This window comes from Oratosquilla oratoria, chromosome 6 (genome assembly GCF_046742065.1).
Source record: "Oratosquilla oratoria isolate Oo_2021 chromosome 6, ASM4674206v1, whole genome shotgun sequence".
In the NCBI taxonomy this organism is placed as follows: domain Eukaryota; kingdom Metazoa; phylum Arthropoda; class Malacostraca; order Stomatopoda; family Squillidae; genus Oratosquilla; species Oratosquilla oratoria.
In genome coordinates, this window is record NC_134782.1 from 81127686 (window position 1) to 81145468 (window position 17783).

At 39.3% G+C, this 17783-nt stretch overlaps 1 protein-coding gene across 12 annotated transcripts in view; it reads left to right on the forward strand.

Annotated features, from left to right (window-relative positions):
- LOC143026656 (uncharacterized) overlaps positions 1 to 17783 on the forward strand; it is a 158046-nt gene that overhangs the window by 72558 nt on the left and 67705 nt on the right. For 10 of the 12 annotated variants that reach the window (XR_012966523.1, XR_012966522.1, XM_076187408.1 and 7 more), the window contains one exon: positions 10945 to 11123. The exons of the other annotated variants lie outside the window; for them this stretch is intronic. Coding sequence is in view for 8 of the 10 variants with exons in the window: in XM_076187408.1 (XP_076043523.1) it covers positions 10945 to 11123 (179 nt within the window). In the remaining 2 variants the exon portion in view is untranslated. The remainder of the gene's footprint in view (positions 1 to 10944; positions 11124 to 17783) is intronic. 12 annotated transcript variants of the gene reach the window in all.

A 17783-nucleotide genomic window follows, 5' to 3' on the forward strand; every position in this document is an offset into this window, starting at 1 on the left:
ATGGTTGTATATGGATGATGTTGTGACGTATGAGGTGGAATGGGTGGGGGGTTGGGGGATGAGGTAGTATGTGTGAGAAAAATTTGACACAGCCTGAAGAGATTTCTCCCCGTCTTCTCCTTTTCTGCATGAGGGGACAGAGAGGGGGTGTCACTGTTTTAATGAAGTGGCCTTGCTGTGGATGTGCTGTCTTGTGACACTACCTCTGACCCAGGGACGTGGACAAGATGCAGGGATGACCCGTCATCCAGGAGGTGCCAAGATAAGAGGGAGGGTAGAGGGTGGAGGGGAGTGGATTGTAATAGGGATGGAATGGGTGGGAATGGTTTTTATGCCTTTTTCTTTTTGGCTACTTCCCTTGTAAGGGTGAAAAAGCCTCTAGTATATGTATGTATGCATTTAGATACAGGAAGTCCTAACTTAATATTAGGGTTACATTCCTAGAAAATTATCAATGACAGGTACCTGTATTTCCCTGCAAGACAGATGTCATAGAGAATCATTTCTCTGATACCTATCTTCATAACTGATTAAATAACAGATCAACAATCATGCCTCCAACTGAAGGTGAAGCTCTTATCAGCATCAACTGTATTTCATTCACCTATATACTTAAAGAGAACCAAGAACTGCTCCCTTCCTATTACTTTAAACCAGTGACATAGATGTAACCACAGCACAGAGAACAAAGAATATCTCATACTACAATGCCACACACTAACAATCCGCAGGCAACAACACAGTATATCTTTCCTGAGTGACTTGTGGATGTGCCCAGAGGCTGTTGCTGGTTACCTGAAGGCAGCATGTCTTCTGCAAGAAAGACCATGGGGCAACAAATTGATTGTTTGAAGGAAGTAAAGAGTATGAGGGGGTGGGGGTTATATGTGAGTCAGGTAGAGGTTAAAGGTGCAAATGGACTGATGTGAATGGGAGTGAAGGCAGTACAGGGAAGATGGGTAAAGTATTTTAGAGAGTTGTTGAATGTGGATAAGATTAAGAAGGGATTGATAGTGGCAGTGAGGGGAACTAGGAAAATGACTATGATGGGAAGGATATATGAAAAGGTGAGGTACAGAGAGCACTGAAAATGATGGATGGAAGTGGGGTGGGTGGGGTTGAATGCATGCCTTGGCTAGCCACTCCTCTTATAAGGAGGAAGAAGTCTTTGGTATATAGACAGATCATGTATATATATATATATATATATATATATATATATATATATATGCGTAAGTAACCACTAGGAAAAGTAAACTAACGAAGCAGAGCGCTTTCGTATAATTACATCTTCAGTGCAGATACAAAAAGGAATTATAAGATGAAGAAACAAGGTATAGAATATATGACATAGTGAAGAGGGCATTCGGAGAGGTAGTAGAAGAAGTACACGTGACGGACGTTTGGGCCGTCCTGGTAGCCAACAAGTATGGGACGTTTGGGCCGTCCTGGTGACCAACAAGTATGGGACAACTGCTCATAATTTATGTTACAATTTAAACAATTTTGAAATTTCATGAGAAATAAAACTATCTAATTTGTACAAACCTTGATGAAGATTAACATTTATCCCCTTACTAGATTTGATCAAACTGCATTCAATTAAATTTCTTTCTGTTATGTTGTTGTTGTTGTTGTTGTTGTTGTTGTCGTTCCCTAGACTGTCTGTCCGAGCAGTCCCGTCTCCCCAAGGAAGGCCACAGCCGAAACTGGGTTTTCCCACAAATCCTTTATAGAGTGTATGTTGTGTTGTTTGCGTGCATGATTGTGTATAATGCAGTCTTCCATTATGTGTTGTATGGTATGGGGTGAAGTGTTACATCCTGGGCAGCTGTTCACAACACGGTCGTCCAGCCTCTTCTGGTAGCTTAGAAGTGCTGGGTGGTGACCGCATCGCAGTCTGGCCAAGTGGACTCTGTCCTTACGTGGGAGAGAGGATTCAGAAGGGTGGATATCAGGGGGTCTGGCATGCAGCAGTGTGTTGTCTTTCAGTGTGTTAATGGAGCGGTGAGTGATATGATTATGAATATGTTTCCGGAGGCTGGTATTTGGTGGTTGTGGAGGAAGAGAAGAGAGTATCTGTGTGTAATAAAGGTCTATGGGTGTAGTTTTAATGTTTCTTGGTGTGTGTGGGTGTTCTGCTATGTAGTGTAGCGGGTGTGATGTGTTTGTGGTGGCTGCAGCAAGTGTTTGTGTGCCTCTCATGTCGAGGTGGTCCTTGACTTTGAGGACTTTTGTTTCATGGTGTAAATGGTCTGTAGGTGATGTATTTGTGCAGCCTGTAATTGTTTTTAGGGCTTTGTTTTGTATGATTTGAAGGGTGTTGTGGTGTGTCTCACTGAGATTAGGAGCCCATGCAGGACTCGCATAATTCATCACTGAGCGTATGCATTGTTTGTATATTGTTATATTAGTTTCTTTGTTTTGTCCAAATGTTGTTCCAGTGATTGACTTAAGTGCGTTAAGTCTAGGTGTGCATTTGTTTTTTATGTTTGTGATGTGTTGTTTGAAAGACATGGATGTATCGTATGTTACACCAAGAATTTTCGGTGTGTTTGTGTGTGGTATTAGAGTGTTGTTGATGTAGAGATGAGGTATGTATTTGTGTTCTTTTGTCCAGTTGGTGAGAAGTGTTGCTGTAGATTTGGTTGGAGCTATTTTGAGTCTGTTTGTGATGAACCATGTGTTGAGTGTGTCAAGGTAAGGCTGGATTATTTCTGCAGCTTTGTCTGTGTTACAATGTGTGCATGTGATTGTTATGTCGTCTGCGTAGGAAGAGGTTTGTATTTCTGAGGTGTCTGGCGTGGGTAAGTCATGCATGTATAGATTAAATAATGTGGGGGATAGAACTGAGCCCTGTGGTACTCCGTTCTTAATGTTTCTGATGTGCGATGATTGGCCATTATATGACACATGAGCATTCCTGCCTGCCAGATAATTGGCCAGCCATCTTTTGGTGTTATTGTGCATGTCTGTGTTATATATTTTATTTGTTAGGTTGTGGCGGGGGATAGCATCAAAAGCTTTACTAATGTCCAATGTTATAAGAAGTGTTCTGTGGTGGGGCCTATCTGAATTGATGCCATCTAAAATTCTTTGTGTGAGGTTTGTCAGAAGAGTGTTTGTGGAGTGTAGTGGCCTAAAACCGTGTTGTGAGTCAGCAAGGGGAATATATGGTGTGACAAGTTTAAGTATTAGGCGTTCAATGACTTTAGAGGGGGTGCAGAGAAGTGTGATTGGGCGGTGCGATGTTGGGATTGTTGGGTCTTTGTTCGGTTTTGGAATGGTGATTATTTTACCATGCTTCCAGATGTCGGGTATAGTGTTGTGTGAATAGCTGTAGTTTGCAATGTTTGTGAGTGCGTGTATACCTTGTGGTCCAATGTGTTTTAGGTGGATGTTGCTTATGTTATCAGGGCCACAGGCATATGAGTGCTTGAGACTATGCATTATGAGTTTTGTCTGACTGTCTATGAAGGGTGTATAGTCTGAGTCTGTGGGAAAGTCTTTCTTACGTCGAATGGTGCGTCGGTCGTCAGGGTGAGATGTAAGATGGCTCGTCTGTGCAAAATGACGTATGAGTGCGTTTGCTTGTTGTCTGTTTGAGGGTAGATTATCTGTTGTTGTGATTATTGCTGCGTGAGAGCGTGTAGTGTTAGTGTTGGATAGTGTGATGCTGTTGAGTGTTTTGTACAATTTGCTGGTGTTTGTTTTGTGATCAAGTGTATTGATAAAGTTTTGCCAATTTTGTGTTTTTTGTTCATGTATTTTATTGGCAATCACAGTGTTTAGTGTTTGTATTTGGTCTGCTATGTTTTGAGGGATAGGTGTGGGGGTATCGTGTTTAAGTGTGTCACGTTGTCTGATGAGGCCTTGGATTTCTGGTGTGAAGTTGGGGTTGTGTGATTTTCTGTTGCCTCTAGGGATGTATCTCTTTTCTGCGTTTTGTATGATTGTATTAAAAGCGTGCACAGCATTGTTTATGTTTGTGATTGGTGTACTGTTAAGTGTTTCAAAATGTTGTTCTGTCTCTTCATTAAAGGCTTCCCAGTTAGCTCTCTTGTAATTGGTGTAAGTGTGTCTGTGGCCAGCTGGGGTGCATCTTGTTTTGGTGGTGATGATGATTGGAAGGTGGTCAGAACCAAGGGCTCCGACCACTCTCCATGATGTTGTTGGGGTTAGGCAGGGGGAGCAAAAGGTGATATCAGGAGAGGAGGGAGTGTAGAGGGCTTGGTATGGGATATGTGTATGATTATGCGTGTTGTTCATGATAGTCAATGAGTCGAATTGAGTCTGTATATCAAGCCCTCTGTCTGTGTCAGGGTTGTCGACAAACCAGGCAGACGACTTGGCGTTGAAGTCACCACCCATGATCAGGTTGGGGATTGAGGTTAGTTGGCTGAGTTGAGGTCTGAAGGTGGTTGGAACTGTGGGGGATGATTGGGGGGGAATGTACATGTTAACTATTGTTAGTGTTGAATTGTTGCCTGTGCGGATACGAATGGATTGGGTTTCTGTTGTGTTATCTGTGGTAGGGAGGAGAATTTTGGTTGTGGCACTTGTGTCCATAAAACAGATGGAATGGTGGATCAGGGTGATGAGTCCACCGCCATTGCCGTCAGTCCGATCTTGTCTGATGGTGGTGTAATTATGAAATGATGGTGTTTTGTGTGAGTGTCTTAATTTTGTTTCTTGTAGAATTGCAATGTGTATGTTGTGTTGTTTAAGAAAGTGTTCAAGTTCATGTTTTTTTAGTGTTAATACCGTCAATGTTGTGTTGTAATATGTTGATGTTGTGTGTTTTGTATGTGTTGTATGTTGCCGTTTGGGGTTGAGGTTGGGGTGGTAGTGGGGAAGGTGTAGGATCTGGGTCAGAGGGGGGGAAAGGAGAGATCGGGGACAAAGGAAGGGGAGTACTAATCGGGGGTAAGGGCAAAGGGAAATTGGGAGTGGGTAAGGGTGTTGGCTGTGGTTGGGGAGGTGGGATTGGGGTTACTGGAGGGCAGGTAGAACATGTCCAAGTGTTTGTGTATTGGTTTGTGTCAGCAAGTGTTGTACAAGTGAGGTGGGCCCAGTTTTTGCACATATTGCACTGAACTGAGCCCTTTGTCTGTCTGCTCGAAGTAATGGGTTTAGAGCATGTTGGGCATGTGTATTTTGTGGTGGGCCCAGGATTGCTCTCTACATCTCCGGCTAAAAGTAGAAGAAGAGGGGTGATCGCCGGAAAATGACCCCTCAGTGCAGAAAAAACGTAACATTGTGTGTTGGAAAAAAAGGATTGTGGTACTCCCCCAGGTAGGCGTAGCTCCTCCTTGGGGATCGGTGCCATCTGCGTAGAGCTGATGGCCAGGGGTAGTTGCTGCTGATTGGCCCCCAACTCTTGGGGTTGGGGGGTGGTCCCACGACGTAGACGTTGCAGCTCCAGCATGTTGTTGTTATATGTAATGACTTTAGCGTTATCCCAGTGATCTGGTTGGTTAAAATGGTTCATGTGGTTGAATATACCGCTAGATTGGTTTCCCTCTCTAACGTATTTCTTGTGTTGATTGATTCGTGTTGTGAGTGTTTTAGCAGTCTGACCAACATAAAACTGATTACATGATTTGCAAGGTATTTTGTACACACACCCTTTATCACTATTGACAGAATTATTTATGAGCAGTTGTCTTACAGTATTCTTATTATTGAAAACTACATTAATGTTAAATTTACGTAATATATTTGGAATATTTTGCAGGTTCTCTTGGTACGGTAAAATTAGCAAGTTATTCATATTGAAAGTTTGAGTTGACCTAAGGTTATAAAATGTCCTTTTAGCACGATTGTAAGCTTTGTCAAGAACGTGTGGGGTATTGTAGCTTAGTACCAATGTCGTAAATACATCTTATTTCATCATCGATGTACTCTGGGCTGCAAATGCGTAGGGCCCTGAGGTACATTGACGAAAAAACAGATATCTTTACGCCATCAGGGTGTGAGGAATAATAGTGTATATATGAACAAACATTGGTTGGTTTGCGATATACACTAAACTTCAACTCACTTTCACGGCGGTAGATATTACAATCAAGGAAAGGCAAAATGCCTTCATTCTCTATCTCCACCGTGAACTTAATGGAACTGACCAAATTATTAAGCTTACATAAAAAATCATTTACATTATCTTGAATGGGCCACAGACATAGGATGTCATCAATGTACCGCATCCATGTAATGTTGGGGGGAATGATCTTACTTAAAATTTTGGTTTCAAAAAACTCCATATTTAGATTACTCAATACGGGGGAGAGAGGATTACCCATGCTCATTCCAAATTTCTGAGAATAGAATTTATCATTAAATTGGAATTTGCAATCTTTAACACACAATTTGATCAGTTCAATTAAGGTGCCTGAAGGTAATGGTAAATCGTGCTTATTTAACTCTTCTTCAATAGGTTCAGCTTCATACAAACTTTCGAAATGGTTGGTAACAATTCTTAGTCCACTAGGTGGAACTATTTCCACTTCACATGTTAAGAACAGTTTGGACCTCATTAACAAACTAAGTGAGGTAAAACCAGATTATGAATTTAAATTGGTAAGTTATGATATTGTTAGTTTGTTTACGAAAGTTCCTTTGGATGACCTTTTAATCTTTAGTTTAATCGTTAGTTTACTTTTCCTAGTGGTTACTTACGCATTTGTGAACACACGCTCCTAGTGTTTTTATTGCATATATATATATATATATATATATATATATATATATATATATATATATATGTGTATTTACCTAGTTGTATTTACCTAGTTGTATTTTACGGGAAGGGGAGCTATGCTCGTGAGGTCCCGTCTTCATATCTCATTTTATCTAAACTATTTTTAAATTCATGTATTGTTTTTGCACACACCACTTTCTCATCTAACTTGTTCCAACTGTCTATTGCTCTGTGAGGAAAGCTGTTCTTTTTCAAATCTCTTCTATAGTTGTCTTTTTTTATTTTCTTTCCGTGTCCTCTTGTATTTCTGTCATCCCATTTTATCAGATTCTCTCTATCAGTAATTTCTATGCCTTTCATGATTCTGTAAATAGCTATCAAATCTCCTCTCTCTCTTCTTTGCTCTAGTGTCTGTAGTTTAAGTTTTTGTAGTCTCTCTTCATATGATAGTTTTGAGAGTGTTGGTGCCAGTTTAGTAATTGCTCTTTGTATTCTTTCAAGTTTTTTTATACATTTTTTTGTACTTGGTGACCATATCGTTGCTGCATATTCCAATCTTGGTCTTATCAGGGTGACTAGGATTTTCCTCACCATTTCTTCATCCAGGTATGTAAATGCCACTTTGATTGTTCTTATTAAATTATAAGTTTCTCCAAAAATCTTATTTATATGTTTCTCAGGTGACATATTATTCATAACAATGACTCCCAGGTCCCTCTCATTTTCTACTCTTTTTATTCCTTCTTCTCCCAAATTATATGATCCTGTTATTCTGTTTTTGCTTTTTCCAAATTCCATTATACTACACTTTTTTGTATTGAACTCCATCTCCCACTTCCTACTCCATTCTTGTACTTTATTTAGATCTCTCTGTAGTGATTCACAATCTTCTTCAGTTTTCACTCTTTTCAGTAATTTTGCATCATCTGCAAAGAAGCTCATATAGCTTTCAATTCCTTCATCCATATCATTAATATATATAGCAAACATTATTGGGGCCAGAACTGTTCCCTGCGGGACACCGCTTATTACTTCATTCCATTTTGAGTGCTGATCTCTTATCACTACTCGCATTTTTCTTTCTTGCAAAAAGTCTTCCATCCAATTTAGCAATTTACCTTGTATTCCTCCTTCATATTCTAATTTCTTAAGCAACTTCTTATGTGGTACTTTGTCAAAAGCTTTTTTTAGGTCTAGAAATGCACAATCAGCCCATCCATCTCTTTCTTGTATTATATCTATTAGCCTTGAATAGAAACATATTAAATTGGTGACGCATGATCGTCCTTGTCTGAATCCAAATTGCCTTGGATTTAGTACGTTGTTTTTTTTCCAAGTATTTTACCCATCTACTTTTGATAATTCTTTCACATATTTTTGCTATTGTACTTGTTAGAGAGACTGGTCTATAGTTGGTAGGTTCTTCTTTATTTCCTCCTTTATATATAGGTACTATATTTGCTTTTTTCCAATCTTCTGGAACTTTTCCTTCTTTTAAGGAACTGCTTATTATGCTATGTATTTTGTCTGCCAGTTCATTCCTACATTCCTTCAGAATCCAGTTTGCTATTTCATCTGGCCCATGCGATTTTCTGACATCAAAATTACCCAAGTGTGTCAATATTTCATTCTTCGTTACTTCTATTTCTTCCATAGGGGGGACTTTTTCCTTCCACTCAATCTCTTCAGGTTGTATATTTTCCCTTGTAAACACTGATTTAAAATGTTTGTTCATAATTTCTGCCATTTCCATTTCCTCAGTGTATTCAACTCCCCCTTGTCTTAATTTCTCCAAGTCTTGTTTGTTTTTCAGTTTATTGTTTACAAATCTGTAGAATAGTTTTGGTTGATCTTTACACTTTTCTATAACATCTTTTTCATATTTTCTTTTTTCCTCTCTGCACTTTTGTACATATTCATTTCTATAACTAGTATATATTTTCCATTTTTCAGGTCTTCTGTCTTTTTTCCATCCGGTCCAGGCTTTATCTCTTTTGTCTTTTAACTCCCTACAACTTTTGTTGTACCAGCATTTTACATATTCTTTTTCTTGTTTTTGTCTTGGGACATACTTTTCCACTCCTTCTTTGTAAATTTTTGTCAAAATATTCCATTTCTCTTCCACTGATGTTTCTTCTTTGTATATTTCTTCCCAGTTTTCTTGTTGGAAGAATTCTCTTATTTTATCAAAGTTTGTTTTTTTCATACATCATTCTTCCTTTTCTATATTGTTCATTTCTTTTCATATATTTTTCTTCATTAAGTTCCAGTTCAATCAATATGTGGTCACTTTTACCTATTGGTGTTTTATATTCAATCTTGTCCACTATTCTAGGTTCAGATGTAATTATTAAGTCTAGCCTCGATGGTTCTTCTTCATTTCTATACCTAGTGTTCTCTTGTATCCATTGTGTCATTGAATGGTCAGTAATCATCTCAAGTAGAGCATTTCCCCATGAGTCATCACCACTCTTTACTGTCATTTCTTCCCAGCAGATTTCTTTGCAATTAAAGTCGCCCATCATAACTATTCTTCCTCCGTCTTCCATTATTTTAGTTAATGCTATCTTTGTGTCCTCTAACATACTTTTATGTTCATTCTCCTCCCATGAGGCTGTTTTCGGAGGCACATAGTTGATCACAAATTTTCTGCTCTTCTTATCTCGGTCTTCCACTTCTATCATAATCATCTCTACTGTATTCTTTCCATATATGACACCTTTCACGTTTATATCCTTCTTTGTCAGGAACATAACTCCACCCCCTTGTTTTTTTCTCTCTGTTTCTAATCCAATAATTGTATGTATCATGTCCTACACTGTTGGGTGGTAGTGGGCCTTTTAATTTTGTTTCTACAATTCCCATTATGTCCGGTTCTTTTTCTTTCAAATAATCATTCAGTTCATTCAATCCTGTTATCAATCCATCTATATTTGTGTAAGCCACTCTTAGTTTTCTGCCACTTCCATTGTGTTCTCTGTTTCCCTTATGTTTTTCTTTAGTATGTCGAACTGCTTTATTTTCATGTTCACTACTCTCCAATAGAATCTCTCTTTCTCTGACTCCGTTCTTTCCTCGTTTTTTGCCTTAGCTTCAATTCTTTTCTGCTTTTCTGCCTCTCTTTCCTCCTTATTCATTTCTCTTTTTATCCATACCTTTTTATATTGATCATTTGTTGCTAGTTTCCCTGTCTTGGATAGAATTTTCTCTGCCGTTGTTTGTGACCTGAATTTAATCTTTATTGGTCTGGTCTTATCTGTACTATATTTTCCGAGTCTGAATTTTTCCTCAATTTCCTTTATAATTTCTGGTTCATCTTCCTGGACTAATTTTAATAAACTGCTTACCCTTTCATTTTCCTCCTTGATTCTTGCGGTTCTATCTGGGTTATGTTTCTCTTCCATTCCTAATATAATTATACATTTCTTTTTGTCAGCTAATTCTCTTACTATATTCTCCTTCTGTCTCATCACTTTAATAACTGAGTCTTCATTATGTTCTTTCAATTGCTGTTTGACTATGTCAGTGAATGAAACCTTATTCCCTTCTTGAGTTATTCTCCAATTTTTAGCTTCTGTAGCTATTTTCTCACTGTTTTCATTACTATTCTTCTTCAATTTCTCATTCTCCTCCTTTACATTTCCTAACTGTCTTTTTAGGTCCTCTACTTCTTCAGTTAAGTTTCTGTTAGCCTTCTCTAGTTGTTCCAATCTTTCAATTCTTTGGAGAATGGAGCCTACATTACCTAACTTACGTTCCAAGTCCTCGATCACCTTATCAACTCTCTCCTCTAGTCTTATCAGTCTGGGGGGGGTTGTGTCCCCCCCACCCTCTTTAAATCCCTGGAACATATTCTCGTCACTTTCTACTGTATTTCTCCTCTCTATACTTCTAATCTTTACATTTTTATTTGCCATTTCGTCATCCGGTGGTCGTTTCATGTTGACCTTCCGCCCGTCTGCCTGGGCCAAGTCCTCCACATCCTCATTACCTTCCATTTCCCCAGTAATCCCTCCCCCTCTCCTCTTTCCTTACTTTCCCACTACCTCACGAGCAATTCCCCCCCCCCCTGCAAATACAAAAAGGCACTTCTCTTTGCGTTGGTATCCACAATCTGCACTTTTCTTCAGAGCGTTCGTCAAGCCGTCCGTTCGTTGAAAGTGTGTGTGTGTTTGTGTGTTGCTTTTACCCTGTTAAGATTAATTGTATTACTGTTGTTCTTTTTTTTTTAATTATATTTATAGGGATTGGCAAGATTCATGGTCATTACTGCATGGTGGCTGCTAATGATGCCACTGTGAAGGGTGGCTCCTACTTTCCAATCACTGTCACCAAGAGCCTACGTTCAAATCACATTGCTGCTCTTAATTACCTCCCTAGCATCTATATTGTGGACTCAGGTGGAGGTTTTCTTCCTTTGCAGGTCTGTGCAAAAAGAGAAGGTAGGAGTGGTACAAAGAAATAAGTGAATGTTAGTCTGAGCAATAAAAGAATAAATGAAGCAGTAGTTTTGTCGACTATTATGTGTGGGAGTAAAGATTAGGTGATAAATGCATTAGAGAAAAGAGTTATGTGAGGGCAGTTAAAATAAGATGCTTGATGGCTATGCAGATAGTTATGAATGATGACAAAGTAAAGATTGGTAGGATTTTTAACCCTTATGCTGTGGGGGTTATTTTGTTTACATCTCATGTTACTGACAGGGATATTTAGCAAAATGTAAATAAACAGCCAGCATTGCAGTGATTTTGATTTGAAGAAGTGGTAAAAATTTTCATGTAATTTCATTTATTTGTCCAAATGCCTTTCTATCTCTATATATCAAGAGCTTCTACCCCCCCTTATAAGGTAGACAACCAAGTCAAAAGCACATACCCACTCCCACCCATTCCACTCCCCTCCACCACCCTTTCCTCTCTCTCATTTTATCTCCTCATGGATGATGGGTCATCCCTGTATCCTGCTCACTGCCTTGGGTCAGAAGCAATGTAGCAAGACACAGTACATTCACATTACTTGTCTTTCACACTGGTAATATTGTCTGTTGTTACATATATTAGCACTACACATATGATGAACCACCTATTTTTTGTGTACAATGCTACAACAAAAAGTTACTGAATTGGCACTACAGTGTAGCTCTCCAGTAATGGACAGTGTTGCCTAACTCACAGTACTTCAAGTTAATTTTGCTAAGTAGTATTTCATTGTATTTCTTATTATTATCACAGAATATTATTGGATCACTTCACTGCATCTCCAGAACTTTGTCACAACTATCATTTCATGCACATTTTCAAGAAGCTTTTCAAAAGCTCATGGGAGTTTTTTTGTGTTGCTACATCATATGATGGTGCCACTAGGATGTTTGAGTATCATTTAATATCATCAGTGTTTAAGGGATTAATGGATTGGGATATAGATGCGATTGGGAGAAAGGGTAGAACAGTGAAACCTGAGGTAGTGTGGTCATGTTGTTGTTGTTCCCTAGACTGCCTGTCCGAGCAGTCCCGTTTCCCCAAGGAATGCCACAGCCGAAACAGAGTTTTCCCACTAATCCTTTATGGAGTATATGTTGTGTTGTTTGCATGCATGATTGTGTATAATGCAGTCTTCCATGATGTGTTGAATAGTATGGAATGAAGTGTTACATCCTGGGCATTTGTCCACAATGTGGTCATCCAGTCTCTTCTGGTAGCTTAGAAGGGCTGGGTGGTGACCACATCGCAGTCTGGCCAGGTGGACTCTGTCCTTTTGTGGGAGAGAGGATTGAGAGAGATGGATATCAGGGGGTCTGGCATGCAGCAATGTGTTGTCCTTTAGTGTGTTAATGGAGCAGTGAGTGATGTGATTATGAATATGTTTCTGGAGGCTGGTGTTTGGTGGTTTTGGAAGAAGATAAGAGAGTATTTTTTGTGTGATATAGATATATATATATTTTTTTATATATTTCTTGGTGTGTGTGGGTGTTCTGCCATGTAGCATAGTGAGTGTGTTGTGTTTGTGTGCCTCTCATGTCAAGGTGATCTTTGAATTTGAGGACTTTTGTTTCATAGTGTAGGTGGTCTGTAGGTGTTGTATATGTGCAGCCTGTAATTGTTTTTAATGTTTTGTTTTGTATGGTCTGAAGGGTATTGGGGTGTGTCTCACTGAGATTAAGTGCCCATGCTGGACTTTCATAATTCATCACTGAGCGTATGCATCATTTGTATATTGTAGTATTAGTTTCTTTGTTTTGTCCAAATGTTGTTCCAGTGATTGATGATTTAAGTGCATTGAGTCTAGGTGTGCATTTATTTTTTATGTTTGTGATGTGTTGTTTAACCTCTTCCCCGGCAGAAACGGGTATACTCGTTTTCACTTAATGTTCCTTTTTCAGTCATTGACAAGAATACTTTTCTAAAACTTAACCTTCAAAAACTAGCTATAGACGTATTTACTCGTCAATTCTGAGCCTTTCTAAGCCATTCTACGTGTGAAATGAGTATTCTCAGCAAATCATACGGCTGGCAGAGGTGTACAAGGTAGTGCTGAGGCAGTTCAAGGCTGCTTTCTTACTAGACTTGCTATGGCAACCACTGTGGTTGGGTGCAGTTTTCATCCATATGACCACTCGTTTTTTAAAGCTTTTTCAAAGAAATTACACCCCAAATGTCTAATTCTGAGGAAGATAATGAATATGAACCTACCCTCATTAGCTTGAATACTTCTAATGGCAGTGCCAGATCATCAAACAATGACTATTTCTCTACAAGTGATGATGATGAGGAGGAGGGAGGTGATGGGAGAGCCTGGATAAGCCTCGAGTTGTCAGAGGACTGCATGAATGCAGCACCACCATGTTTCCCATTCACAGGAAATCCTGGAATTATGGTTTGGAGTGAAATATTTTGTACATATGGTTTAGAGGAAGATGAGTTAACTTGTTTTTTGCCTACAAAGGTATTTTCAAAATAAAAAGTCAACTGCAAAAATGGGAGTAAAATTAAAAAAAAAAATTGTTTTTCATAATCAGCATGAAAAATACTATATAAAACAAAAAAACAAAAAATCATCTGAAAATGAAATGATGAAAAAAAAAAAAAAAAAAAATATGGGAAGGGGTTAAATGACATGGATGTATCATATGTTACACCAAGAATTTTCGGGATGTGTGTGTGTGGTATTAGTATTGTCCAGTTGGTGAGAAGTGGTGCTGTAGATTTGGCTGGTGCTATTTTGAGTCTGTAATAAACCATGTGTTGAGTGTATCAAGGTATGACTATTATTTCTGTGGCTTTGTCTGTGTTACGATGTGTATATGTGATTGTTATGTTCTCTGCGTAGGAAGAGATTTGTATTTCTGTGGTGTCTGGTGTGGGTATATCATGCATGTATAGATTAAAGAGTGTGGGGGATAGAACAGTCCTGTGGGCAGAATTGACAAGAACATTGAGCTCAAATATGAGGTTGTCAACCCCTTTTTTTTTTTTGTCAAAATCTCATCACTTAATATTCTATGCACATTGCCAAGTTATGCACACGGGACTACAAGCTACACTTAATTTCCTTCGCATGCATGGATTCTGGATCCTTAAGGCCGGACAAGCTGTTTTAAACATTTTGAAGGGTTGTATAGTTTGTAGGAAATACAATTCCCATGCGGTTAATTATCCTTCTCCTTCCTCTTTACCTGCCTCTAGAGTGAATCTAAGTGTGCCCTTTGCCCATACTGGTGTGGATTACATGGGGCATTTATGGGTTAGAGACAGGAATGGAGATAAGGTAAAGGCTTATATTTTGATATTTACTTGTTTCAATACTAGAGCTGTTCATTTGGAAGTTGTGGATACTATGTCCACTCCTGAGTTCATTTTGGCTTTTGTTAGGTTTGCTAACAGATATGGAATTCCTTCTGCTGTTTATTCTGATAATGCTAAATCCTTCGTACAAGTGGGAAGTGTTATTGAACAACTTTTGTCTTCTGAATTTGAAGAGAAGTTTAAAACTTCCCGTGTTCAGCATAGAACCATCCCTGTTTATGCTGCATGGTATGGTGCCACTTGGGAAAGGTTAATTCAGACAGTGAAACAATGTCTCTATAAGGTATTGGGTAGGTCTGTTCCTTCCCTGGCTGAGATTACCACTCTTTTGTCCGATGTTCAAAAAATTTTGAACAATAGACCTCTTACATATCGTTCCTGTGAAAATGAGGTAGATGTCATTACCCCAAATCATTTCCTTATTGGAAGGACCATTCCTTCCTTGATGTTTGGAGACTTGGAACAAGTCCCTGAATGGGAATCAGGAGAAGACTATCCTTCTCTTCTTAACTTAGTCATGGATTGTAGGGATTATTTTTATGAAGAGTTTAAGAAACGATGGCTGACAGAGTACTTGGTCAGCTTAAGGGAAAGGGATAGAGCTGCCTACCACAGTTCTAGAAGCTGGGAGAAGGGTGACATTGCTTTTTTGAAACTCCCTTTTAAGACCAGACCTTTCTGGCTCCTTAGTTCGGGTTATTGAGACCTTTCCTGACCAAGACCATGTGATACATACTGTCTCTGTCATTAAGCCCGATGGAAACTCTATCAAAGTCAACGTTAGACTTTTAATCCTTCTAGAACTCCATGCTGAGTTACATTCCCGTCATGAGAATGAATCCCCTGGGGATCCCATTTTGCAGGTTAGCAAGTTGGAGCCTTTTGAAGAAGCCTCTAACTTGGAGGAGGTTATTTCTTTGGAAAATGATTGTATCTCCCCAGAACCTACCTCTTTGAGACCAACTCGTAAGACTGCGCTAGCCTCTAGAGACCAAGTAAGGTCCCTAGCACTTAAGAAGTTGTTGTAAAATTTCCTCGAAAGTGTTATATTCATTAAACACTTTCTTTTTGTTGTTGGGAAGGTTGTGGTTATTGTTGTTTGGGTATTGTAATGTTTACCTTGGTTTGGTGATTTCCTTCAAAGCATTATGGTAATTTCTTTCGATTCAGGAACCTTTTCCGAATCTTCGAACCAAACCTATCGTAACTTTAGATAAAATATGATTAAACTCCCCTCCCTTATATTTATTGAATCTATAAAGTAATTTTGGTTTAAAAATTGGGAAACTTTGAGAATTTGCTCAAGATGAAAGTTAACCCGTGGCTTCGAGCTTTTCGAACATGTAAGAGTCCCGCCGAATACGGCTACTTTTGTCGGACTATTCAGATGACCCAGAGCTCTGGAACCTGATACTCCTATCTTGAAACCTGATGGCAAAGGACCTTCTTATGTCTTCTCATAAGAAGCCTTTAAATTCTACATCATTTCAGACCAATTGTCTGAGAATGCAACCAAGTAAGTTCTCGGACATTCTTGTATTTGTTGAATCACAATTACCATAAGGTGGATGTTACTTATGTTGTCAGGGCCACAGGCAGATGAGTGCTTGAGGTTATGTATTATGTGTTTTGTCTGACTGTCTATGAAGGGTGTATAGTCTATGAGTCAGTGGGAAAGTCTTTCTTACATCAAATGGTGCGTCGGTTGTCAGGGTGAGAAGTGAGATGGCTTGTCTGTGCAAAATGATTTATGAGTGTGTTTGCTTGTTGTCTGTTTGAGGGTAAATTACCTGTTGTGATTATTGCTGTATGAGAGCATGTTGTGTTACTGTTGGATAGTGTAATGCTGTTGAGTGTTTTGTACAATTTGCTGGTGTTTGTTTTGTGATCAAGTGTATTGATAAACTTTTGCCAATTTTGTTTTTTGCTCAGGTATTTTATTGGTAATATATGTTTAGTGTTTGTATTTGGTCTGCTATGTTTTGAGGGATAGGTGTTGGGGTATTGTGTTTAAATTTATCTCATTGTCTGATGAAGCCTTGGATTTCTGTTGTGAAATTGGGGCTGTGTGATTTTCTGTTGCCTCTAGGGATATATCTCTTGTCTGCATTTTGTATGATTGTATTAAAAGTGTGTACAGCATTGTTTATGTTTGTGATTGGTGTACTGTTAAGTGTCAAAATGTTGTTCTGTATCTTCAGTAAAAGCTTCCCAGTTTGCTCTCTTGTAATTGGTGTGTGTGTGTGTCTGTGGCCAACTGGGGTGCATCTTGTTTTGGTGGTGATGATGATTGGAAGGTGGTCAGATCCCTTGGATCTGACCACTCTCCATGAAGTTGTTGGGGTTAGGCAGGGGGAGCAGAAGGTGATATCAGGAGAGGAGGGGGTGTAGAGGGCTTGGTGTGGGATATGTGTATGATTATGTGTGTTGTTCATGATGGTCAGTGAGTCAAGTTGAGTCTGCATATCAAGCCCTCTGTCTGTGTCTGGGTTGTCGACACACCAGGCCGACGACTTGGCGTTGAAGTCACCACCCATGATGAGGTTAGGGATTGTGGCTAGTTGATTAAGTTGAGGCCTGAAGGTGTTTGGAACTGTGGGAGATGATTGGGGGGGAATGTATATATTAACTATTGTCAGTGTTGATTTGTTGCCTGTACAGATTAGAATAGATTGGATTTCTGTGGTGTTATCTGTGGTAGGGAGGAGGATTTTGGTTGTGGCGCTTGTGTCCACAAAACAGATGGATTGGTGGACCAGGGTGATGAGTCCGCCATTGCCATTGGTCGGGTCATGTCTAATGGTGGTGAAGTTGTGAAATATTGGTGTTTTGTGTGAGTTTCTTAGTTTTGTTTCTTGTATGATGGCAACATGTATGTTGTGTTGTTTGAGGAAGTGTTCGAGTTTGTGTTTTTTTGTGTTGATGCCATCGATGTTGTGTGTTCTGTATGTGTTGTATGTTGCCTTCTGGGGTTAGGGTGTTGATGGGGAAGGTATAGGATATGGGTTAGAGGTAGGGAAAGGTGTGATTGAGGACAAAGGAGAGGGAGGATTGATTGAGGACAAGGGTGGGAGGAGACTGGGTGTGGGCAAGGGTGTAGGCTGTGGTTGGGAAGATGGGAGTGAGGTTATTGGAGGGCAGGTAGAACATGTCCATGTGTTTGTGTATTCATTTGTATTTGCAAGTGTTGTACAAGTGCAGTGGGCCCAGTTTTTGCATATGTTGCATTGAACTGACCCCTTTGTCTATTTGCTCGAAGTAATGGGTTTGGAGCATGTTGG